General features: G+C 39.5%; 1 protein-coding gene across 1 annotated transcript; it reads right to left on the bottom strand.

Annotated features, from left to right (window-relative positions):
* Positions 1-1,360: 1,360 nt before the first annotated feature.
* Positions 1,361-10,568, bottom strand: gpr83 (G protein-coupled receptor 83). The gene is made up of 4 exons (XM_035660846.1): positions 10,128-10,568; positions 9,324-9,449; positions 3,307-3,440; positions 1,361-2,078 (listed from the first exon to the last, which is right to left on the bottom strand). The coding sequence occupies exons 1-4, from the start codon at positions 10,566-10,568 to the stop codon at positions 1,361-1,363; spliced, it is 1,419 nt and encodes a 472-aa protein (XP_035516739.1).
* Between the last annotated feature and the right edge of the window lie 692 nt (positions 10,569-11,260).

The raw sequence follows: 11,260 nt of genomic DNA, 5'->3' as shown, positions 1-11,260 counted from the left end.
TTTTTTTTACTCCATCGTTTTTTCCTAAACAAAAATGGTGGTTAAATGGCGCTTATGAAATAGCGCACTGGCCAGCGTCCTGCATCATTGGTTGGTTTGTGGGTCATAGCATAAAGTCTCATTTTAAGAATTTGGTCCTAAATCTTGTTCTGGATTTTTACCATGTTTCTCTGATTATCAACTATTGTTTCAGACAGCCCCAAACCACACAGTGTGAAGGGGCTTTAAAGCAGTCTATGGTACAGATATTGATACTGATACTGTGACAGTGTGACGAGAAAGGTAAGTCGCCTACACTGCTGTAATGTCTGGTTGGTATATTTTCTTCTATAAACCCTCTGGCTATATATCAATCAAAGGATAAACAGAAAAGAAGTATGAGCAACAGTGCGGGTTTTAAGTGGCCTGTGGATCAATGGGGACACAATTTCATTTTCAACATGTTTACCCACTGAGATTCTCTGCTTGCAGGCGGAATTGTAAACCAAAGTTGTGAAGTCCCCCTTTATTTTGTCAAGATGTTTTTTTCACAGTTTCAGGGAGGTTTTAAAGTATGAATGAACCTTGTTGTTACACCATCCACCTGTGAAGGCTGCTGAAAGAAAAGTCACACACAGACCAAACAATCACTTTAGAACATCAATATCAATGCCAGAAATTTGGACAAAAAATGTACAGCCTAAAACTTTTTCATAAGAATATAGTATTAAGAAACTTCCACTTATGTAATGTAACATGATGAATGAGCCCAGTTTGCACCTCTTTGCACTGATTACATTATTACACTGTTTTGTATATCACAGTGTCAGTGATGTAACAGTATTAATAATTTTTTTTAATTGATCAAAGGCTCCAGAACATCTACCTAATGGACTTTGTGGTGATGCCAACTTTCAATGATTCGAAATTAACTTGTAATCTCACCAACATGAAGGAGAAGTCCTTAAAATGCAGAAAACAAATGGAAATATGAACATGAACAACTGGGCAAACTCCACACAAGGGAGATTGCATGATTCGATTGAAAGCTCCAGAACCTTGTGGTGATATTGTTTTGTCAGTTTTGTAAGGGCTGGGGCCTCAATTCTTGACAAACTATGGACCAAAAACAGGAGATAGAAAAAAGTGTGATAAACACAGTGGAAAGAAAAAAGTTGGATAAAACCACAAGGAAATCACTGTGTCTTCAGTTTAAAGCCATCACAAAAACCATCTCTCGCTCGCTCTGAAATCCTGTGTAGAGCCCATCTATACATCTCTGAGGTTTTCAGATTTCCTGTCCTCTTTGAAACTTGATTAAATCCTGAAATAGGATTATGAATCTCACATACGAAAATCCTGTCACATTGCTCCAGTTGTTTTAGCTCACAGCCACAATGGGCTCCACTGAGAGGATGTCAGTTCTTCCTGTGAGGAACTGCCTGGCGGTGAAGAGCACATGCGTATCTTTTAGGTTGTGGGATTGAATGGAAGAGGCATGACTCTGCTGTGAGGAGGTGTGGCCTGGCTGGGACAAAGCATGCCTTGGCCTTGAGGACTCATGGTTTTCAGGCCAGGCAACCCTCTGACGAGGAGTGCAGGCAGCAGCGGGGCGGAGCTCCGGCTCCAACCCGACCACTGCCCTCTGTTTCCTCCTGCACATGTTGAAGAGGAGCCTCAGCTCCTGGCGGAAGGTGGGATTCAGGCAGCAGTAGATGAAAGGGTTGTAGCAGGTGGAGCTCATAGCCAGCCAGTGAAAGCAGAAGTACAGGGCATTAGAGGAGTGGATGGCCTGGCTGGACAGCAGCACCACGTAGCAGTTGAGTGGAAACCAGCAGACAGCGAAAACTCCGACCACTAGGAGCAGCATGGCCAACGTCCTCCGGCGCTTTCTTCTCTGGGCGGCGTGCTGAGCTGTTGTAGTGTCACCAATGGCGTTGTGGCGCCACAGTCTGCAGGCTACTGTGGTGTAAGAGGCAGTGATGATGACGAGTGGTAGCATGTAAAGCAATATGAAGGTCAGGAGGTCAATATACTGCCAGTATACATCTGAAGGCTCCGGGAAGTCAGGGACACACAGGCTGCGCTCCTTTTCCTTACTTTTGACCACAATGACAGTACAAAAGGAAGCAAGAAAGACAGATTAGTAAACAAGTAAACACATTTTTTTTATTGTTTCTTGATTAACTGTTTACTCTATAAAATGGCAGAAAATTGTGAAATTGCCTATTATACGGTGAAATTCCAAAACCACCCAAAATAGCCAGTTAACTATATAGTTAATTTGTTAACTCAAACTCAAATGACTAATATTTTTGCAATAGTTGATTGCTGATCAATTTCCTAATAGTCCACTAATCAATTAATCAATTAATCGTCTCAGCTCTAGGTGAGGAGAAATATTAGGATATGGTCATTCCGACTAATCTCTTTATTTTAGATGATTGGATGTTATTTTTTCCCACTCTGATCTTCTCCTTCACCTCTGCTTTCTCACGCTGTCTGAATCCTTACGGTCATGATTCTGATATCACCATATTACATTTATATTAAAGAATCATTGACACTGACACTATATAATTAGTGGACCGGGTCTGTGAAGTAAGCCAATGCAGAATTGTCTTAAGCCTGCATTCTTTCTCATGAACAGCAGGGGGCCGCTCCATAGGCTGCAAAAAAGAAGCCTAATTGAAATGACCCAACTTCTCACTTGATGTATTAGCTCAGTAAACCGTTTACTAGTGAGTTTATGGTCTCAATTAAAAGTATCAAGTCTTTTTTCCATAAAGCATGATGTTTATTTTGTAAATTACGGTCCAAATTAAAGTAAAATAGATGATAAAATGGCGACAGCCATAATGCCAAACTTGAGGCTTCAAAACGGTAGTCCACAATCCAATGTATGACATCACAATAGGGTCACACTTGGGAAAAACTGACAAGCAATGTTTCTTTCATCCATCCATCACTTCCTAACCGTAACCACTGTAACCATGATGATGAAGGTCTCCTAATCGTAACATAAACCAGATTGTTTCTCCTCTGCATGTTGTTTTTTAAATAATTCTGTCTTTTAGACAAAAGATTGAGCAACCACCCATCTTCTTATCACCACCATGACCTTCACTTACTCCCCCACCACCAGCATCTAGAGGGATCCTGTCCTATTGCCTCCATTATCCTATTATCGCCATATGACAGGATGATCAATAAGGTGCTTCACATCAGTGGAGTCACCAAAGTCTTTCTCTGTTGCTAACCTCAATAATTAGTATCATACACTTCCAATTGATCCTCCTTGAAAGGTATGAGTTTGTATAATTTTACCTGTATGTAAAAGTCAATAGTTTTTGGTAGATTGCATGTGGGAGGGAGAAGCAGCTGGCCATTATCCATATAACAGCGACCCAAACACCTCCTTGTGCCAGGGACATGCGAGGTCTCAAAGGATGTAAAATCACCTGAAAGCACACAGATCAAAGTCAGTGTAAATACACGCACTGGATCAAAACATGAAATACATAATCCGTCCAAATCTGTGTATTCATACACAGGGGTTTAATTAAAATATCTGCTCTCTGTTGGTGGACCATTGCACATTTACTCGTATCTAATTATAAATCCCCCATAAATGCCCAAGAAATAACATGCGACCAGAGCACAGTAAACAATTTTTTATACTGCTGTTTACTAACCTCTTGCCCATTTTGTCTGTGCTGTACTGGCCTGTATTATGTTATACAAAATGAAGAAATAACAAAAAAGGTTGTTTGTTAACTTTCTGTTTAGTGGTGACCAGAGGTGTCAAAGGGGGAGACACAGTGTCATCTCTGCACTGACTGTACTCACAGGACCTTGAGCGTCAACCAACCGAGTGAAAAGAGAGAACATCTAGTCTAGTTACTGTAAGCTGTGCTTGGTCTTTCCACTATTAAGGCATGATATTAAAACAGTTAATATTGACAAAAACACCTCAGGAGTTGGTTATGAATTTAATACTGATGCTTCTATTTGACTGACATAAACAAACAAGACATCAGCAATGAGACTGGCTATTTATTTCTATAGATACTCTTAATGCCTGCCACTGGGAAATCAATAAAATGAGGTGGTAGGAACACTACACTATTTGTAGGGGAACCAATACTGTAAAAATAGTATTATTAACTATTAAAAGTAAACATTCAGCATTTTATGTAAGTAATAGTACAACAAACTGCTCTAGTATCAAATAATTAAAAATAAACATATGCATTATGCAGAATGTTTTTTTTTCAGTGTTTTGCAGCTGCAGAGCTAAAAAATAACGAGCTAATGAAGCACTTTAGTTTTACAGAATGGAAGTTATTAAAGGATAAAAACAATAGTTAGGTACCCATTTGTAGACTGAAACAACTTTTTTTTTTTTCTTGGTGCAAGAACCCTACAGAAAGAGAGGCCTGTTGATGTCATGGCATGTCTTTGACATTCAGATGCAGTTCACATACCAATTGTCCAACAGAGACATGTAATGTACAGTAGACTTGAAAAGGACAATCAAGACGTCGGAACAATGTAACTATTTTATCTGGCTTTATGGTTGTAGATTAGCCAAAAACGAAAGAAAATGTTTAGCTACGGGTTATTGAGGGCTAAGAGGAAAATAGACGTATTGGTGGGCAAATCAAACACTTCTTTCACTGATAAATTGGGGGAGAATAATATATCATAAATCCATGCAGATACATTCAATGAAAAAGAAGACTTTTATTCACCAATGGTGTGGCTTATTTAATAAATTTTATATTGGTTATAAGCTTCTAAACACTCTCCCAGGCATCACTGGTGATAATGACATGTACAGTCACAATTCATCTAACAATCAAAATGGCTCAATTTAATTTTCATCTACAGCAATAGTCATCAGAACTGCCATTAACATTTTGACCCAAGGTTGTTGAGATAGTGTTTCTGTACATGTATGATGTGGGGGGGAAGAGTTTACAGAATTGGAAGTCCACCTGCTACTTTTTTGATAAACTGGTACATCATGGACTCGATCAATTACTTAAAACAAACATCTAAAAGCAAATTCCTGGCTTAAAAATACAAGGTGACTATGAATAACCCTAACAAAACCATCTGTTCTTTTTTTCACAAATACAAACCAGCCCATTATGAAAAGCACGCACATTGTTACTTCTCAAAATAGAATTTTGGACTTTGGTACATTAGCAGCCTAAATAAAAACCTACATTAACAGTCCTTCTTTTCAAATTAATCTTATCTATTTGCATACAATAGTAGATGACTGTGTATGCACACAAAGGCAATGGGCACAGCTGATATAATGAAATGTAATAAAAGAGCCTTAGAGAAAAACATTACAGCCCTTGCAGGTGATGCAGTGCTTTTCAAGGCCATCAAGCTGTATCCATGTCATTTCATTGCTACTTGAATATCACTATGGCCACAAGAGTGAAGCTTTTAAAGAGTAAAACTTAACTCAAACACATATGTGTTCGAGTCACAGCCATGTCTCTTATATTCATCTGACAGTAAAAGCAAGATAATGTAAGCGCTTATATTGGACGCAGTGTGAGATTTGGAGGGCTACCTAAAAAACAATGTGCTTTTTTTTTAGGCTTTATTATACACTAAGGTGAAGACGCTCGGGATTACCTAATGTAATGCATTTTGATTCCGAATTTCTGCCATTAGATCCTTCGCTAATGTTACACACTGGACCTTTAGGATTACATGTAACCTATACTGCTCAGTGTTGACTACACTGACATTCACAGATACACCCACATCTCCCATATCGATATCATATATAGTTATTCTCCATCTGAACACTTGGTCCCTTTAGAAATTTAGCACCATGGACAGCGCTGGCAGGAGCACAGCTGCAGCAGACTGTGTATGTAGTGTGAAAAAAGTGTATGTGTGTACTAAAATATTAAGATACTAAGTATCTCTTCTAAGAAAGAAAACATATTTTAAAAACATTATTTATGATTTGGATCAGAGGGCAAATGTTATAGCTAACAGAGTTATAGCAGCTCATGATAAAAAGTATTTGTCAAAAATGCAAATGTTGTTGTATGTCTGTGCTACACTATGATACAATTAATCCAAGATAATCCACTTTCAATAAAGAGGTCATTGGTCATGGACCAGCTTTTAAGCATAAAGATAAGCTAAATCAGCTGGTGACTGCTGAGAACTGCAGCAGAGCTACGATATGGACTTTAAGGTGAGACTATCACCAGCTGTCTTTCAGTCAAATATGAATTTTGAAACTCAAATATCATGTATATTACTTGATACCACAATGCAATGCTTTTCTGTAGCTCAGGTGGTAACAAATAACAACCATGCAACACAACGCCTGCAGCATGGAGAGAAAACTGATGTTTCATTACAGTCTGAAATCCCGGTTTACTACTCACAGACTACCCTATGAGGGCTTATCATGGGGAGAATGTTTGCTGGTGATAATAGATGTTTTGCATTGGGAGCTTTCGCTGTGTAAAGGTTTTGATTCATGTAGAGGAAAATCAATGAACTGGGGTGCAATTTCAGACACAGCTGTAAAACAAGATTACAGCTTATAACTTGTACAGTGTCCTCAGGTATCTTCACATTGTGCTGCAGTTGTCTTTCTGTAAGCTCGGTCTATGAGAGGAGAGGAAGGAAGTCTGTTTGGCTCAAGATTTCATTGTTACCTTCAGGTACAACAAGAGAAGTCAAGCTGAAAAAAAAAATAATTTAACCAATTAGATGGTTTCTACCAGATGTTTTTAAACTGTGAGGAGTTCTCATACACCCACAATATTAAATTCAAGTGCAATAGAATGGCAGGAGGCCAGCTATCTATATTTGAATGCATGTAGCAACTTTCTAAAACCAGGAACTTTATTTAAGCATTTTAAGTTGAAAGTAACACTTATTAATGTTGTTAATGCTTATTATTAATGTTTAATAAAGCAGTTATTAATGCTGTATATATCAGCAATAAAACCGGGTGGCCGGTTATGTCATTGGTGAGCAGCAGCAGTCTTTATATGACATTTTTGGTCAACAAAACACATCAAGAGCTCATCTTAAATTCAAACTATCTCGTTTAAGAGACTTGACAGCTTTTCCTTTGGTCAGAATACAGGTTTAGGAAAATTAACTGCAACAGGTCCCCAATTTTTATTTAATTTCATGAGCAAATGAATTCATTTTGTGGCACAACACAGATTGGACCTGAACTGAAGCTGTCAGGTCAAGGGAGTCATCAGGAAACAATAAGTCAGGACAAAACTCATCTGCATTGTGTGATGCTTTTTCAATGTCACGCCTGTGCTGCTTGTAAGAATGCTGCTAAATCTAAAACCCTCTCTAGGTCTGTGATTGTTATAGCACACATTATTATACAAGGACAATTTGGCTTATGCAGTGCAGCTAACATAATTCATTTAATTTACTTTCCATGCACAATGCAATATACGGCCCAAAGCCATAGACTCTGGCAGAAAATGCATTACTGAACATCTTAGCACCGTCAGGCAACAAGACATGTACTCCCCCCTGTTAGTATTCAACAGATTGCTCAATCTAGAGAAGGAGGTGTGAACAGACATCAACGACGTCTCAAACATGAATGGATTTTTGAATATTAAAACAATATTATGGCCTCAGTGAAGAGGTGTTTCTTTTTTGCTTCTTTTAATCTATTTATCAGATAATATTATTACTGTTGTGATAACATCTCATCATACAGCTCCAACGATCTTCTGAGTCTGATCTTAAAAGTCGGCTCATGTTTAATGTTGCGTATTTAAAGTAGTTTGTTGGAACAAAATCAATTTTACAGTACAAAAGAAGAAATTATTAAGCATGTCATTTATTAGAGTTTGTTCTTTGTTATGAAGACAGCGGGAGATGTTTTCCATTATACAACAAAGCAGCATTAAAATTGGAAATTTATTAACTATTAATAACTTCAAGCTTTGGTAACTGAGTCTTCCTTTTTTGGATTGCAGAAGGCTATAAATAAACTTGAACCTCTAGTTACGTTAAAGCATTAGGCTGAGGAGTCAGATTTCAAAATGGAGAACTTTAAAAATCTTTTTTTACATATTTTAAATTCTTTAATCTGCTTTTTAACACCTTTATACTATTTTATAATATTTTAAAATATAATAACTTGGGATGTTTCTTGGTCACTTAGTGTATTGAGTATAGTAATTTTCTCATATAGCATCAATATACAGTAATAATATAGAGAGACTATTTATATTTTCCTGACATTTATTGTTTATTGTAGAGTAAGGCACTAACAAGACATTTCATGACAGTCTGAGAGGAAACACTGTGTTAGGGTGTAATTGGGTAACAAAGACTTTCACTTTTTTTACCTCCACCTATAAGACGACCACATGACAACATGTGTGTCACATGGGCATGCCTGAGATCAGTGGTGGACAAAGTACTGTCAATAGAAAGTACTTGCTCTAAAATACATATCTATGACTGATATAACATCATTACTGATGCATCAATGAGTGAGCGGCTAGTTTTAAATGCTTTATATAATGTACAGTTTGATAGTTTAGTCCAGTGGTTCCCAACCTGGAGGTCAGATCTTGTCAAAGGGTCTCAAGATAAATCTGAGGGGTCGTGAGATGATTTATGGAAGAGGACAGAAGAAAAAACAAAGTGCTGCAACACAAATTTATTTCCATTTTTTTTAACTTTTCACTAATGTATGTTTTTTGTGAAATATTGCATAGTTTGAACAGCTATTTGAATTAAACCATTTGAGAAGTTTAGAGATGAAACAACTCATAAACGTCTAAAACGTATCCGAAATGGACACTGCCTCATTCTGAAGGCTCAAAACCAAAAATGTTGGGAACCACTGGTTTAATCTTTAAATGTGTGTTGTATTTTATAAACGTATCATCATAGGCGGAGCCAGGGGTTGACCAGTGGTGGCCATGGCCACACAGGTTCAAGTCTGGCCACCAAACAGCTTAATGTTTCCTTACTGCTCAACAGGGGGCGCTTTTTGGCAGCATACCCATCTCCTTGTACTGCCGCCACTGCCTAAGATGATATACATTCCACCAGTGGTGCAGGACAAAGCTTTATCAAATGGGACTTTGTGGCAGGCCTATAAAAAACTCAATCATCTAGCATGTTATTGACAGAATATTTGGAGGACACCTGACTAAAACATTCACCTTCAAGTCATAACTTCACATTATAGTGTTCTGCACATCACACAGAATTTTTTATCAAACTGTGAAGCTGTGATACTCTCCGAGGGCAGGAGAGCGCCACCGCTTCATCTCCTGATGTAAACAAACCTGTCGTCGGTCCAATGCAATGGCAGTGAGTGTGAGAGTGGAGACGTGCAGGGAGCAGTACTGAACAAAGCGACTGATGTGACACATTGTCCTCCCAAACACCCAGGTGCTGTTCACGAATCGGACCTGAGGGAACACACACACACACACACACACACACACAGAGCACATCGTGTACACCTATCAGTTTGCCAGCCTCTTCCATCCATCAAAATGAGACATTACTTACACCATCAAATTCAAGCATTAAAACAAATGTTCAAAAGCTTTATGAAGTCCTGGGTCTCTAAATTAAGATCTAATTTGAAATGGGATTATGTTAAAATTGTTTGTTTCAAAGTAACCCAGGGAACAGATAGATAGGTACATTTATTAACTCACGCTGGTTTCTCTCTCACGACGCACACACACACACACACACAGTGGCACAGGCACAAATGGCGCCATCTTATGGTGACAACAGTCTGAATAGCCGACTACATATTATAACTATTCATACTTTAAGCAGTGCAGGTATGGATCACATTTCTAAAGGGCTAGTGGCTAAAAGAAAAAGAATAAAAAAGGCTTTTTCACACTCAATTTCTTAGTATTTTATATTAAAAACGTGATTTTAAGGGGAATTATTAAAACATTAAAACATTTCACTTAACTTGTCCAGCCTTCCCAAAGACAAAGTGCAGAAAGTTTCCCCACATTGTTTTTTTTAAATGTAAAAACAAGAGCATCATAATGGGCTGTTTCAGACTTCATTCTCAACACACACAGGTCATGTTGGTGTAGGCTTATAGGTGGTCTTCTTACCAGGGTGAAGGGCGTATTGAGAACAGTGATGAAGATATCAGCCACAGCGAGGTTCATGATAAACAAACTGGTGGCGGACTGGGTGCGCTTGTTTTTCACCACCACATGGCACACCAGAGTGTTCCCGAACAGGGAGATCAAGATGATCAGAGAGTAAGCGGCCACCAGCAGCGCCTTGACGCTCCCGTCCTGCGACTCCCCGCCCCGGCGCTTCTTACTGGCCAGAGACCGCCAGTCCTCCAGCATCCCATCGTCAAAGTCCAGGAGGAAGAATCCAGTAGTCCGGTTATTCAGCTGCCCCGACACGTTAAGTAAATGCTCCTTGTAAGAAAACATCCCATCTCCTTGAAGTGAGGAGTCGTTGAGTGTGTGTCCCGCTGCTGCCCGGTCAGGGCTGCGCATCCAGAGCACCACAAACAACCAAACACACACAGCTCTCATTGTATTGTATTGTATGTTTTATTGGTCTGATTTTTCCCCCCTCTCTCTTTGGATAATCTGTGCGACTGTCAGCTGAACACCTGCTACGTCCCTCCTGTCACTGAAGTGATGTGGAGCTGCAGAAGCATGTGCAACAAGTAGCGTGATGCGATGAGCGGCTGCTGCTGCGTTTGAACCGCTGTTTTATGCCGCGTGACTGTGTGTGTGTGTGTGTGTGTCTTTCTCGCTGTCTCTCTCTCTCTCGTTTGCTCGCTCTCTCAGCTGACCCCGCAGTCAGGCATCAGAGGAATTAACCTGTGTGTGTGTGTCTCAGATATGCGCAGCTGGAAGTATCCCCAGTCTTTGCCCTTGAAGTATGATTGAGGCAGGGCTTGTTTGCACATTTCTGAGTGTGTGTGTGTGTGTGTGTGGGTTGTCTGTAGGTTCCCATTGCCGGCTTCTCATACATAGGTTTCCCAGGTAACCCCTCCCTCTCGGCCTCCTATCCCATTTGAATCAGCACTGACTTCACCTTCACTATGAAGTCAGCCTCAGTAATGAAGCAGAGAAGCAGCCGGGGCAGACTCTCGCTCACAACTAACATCAGTTTTATTTGTGTGTGTGTGTGTGCTGTCTGTATTGTCCCCCAGCAGCAGCAGTCCAGTGTGGGACGGGTGGATTCAGGAGACAGCCAGACAATTCGCTGTACTCTA

The sequence above is a fragment of the Morone saxatilis genome, unplaced genomic scaffold, assembly GCF_004916995.1.
Source record: "Morone saxatilis isolate NCDOM2014 unplaced genomic scaffold, NCSU_SB_2.0 Contig17, whole genome shotgun sequence".
NCBI lineage: Eukaryota > Metazoa > Chordata > Actinopteri > Moronidae > Morone > Morone saxatilis.
This window is presented reverse-complemented; position numbering and strand designations above follow the sequence as displayed.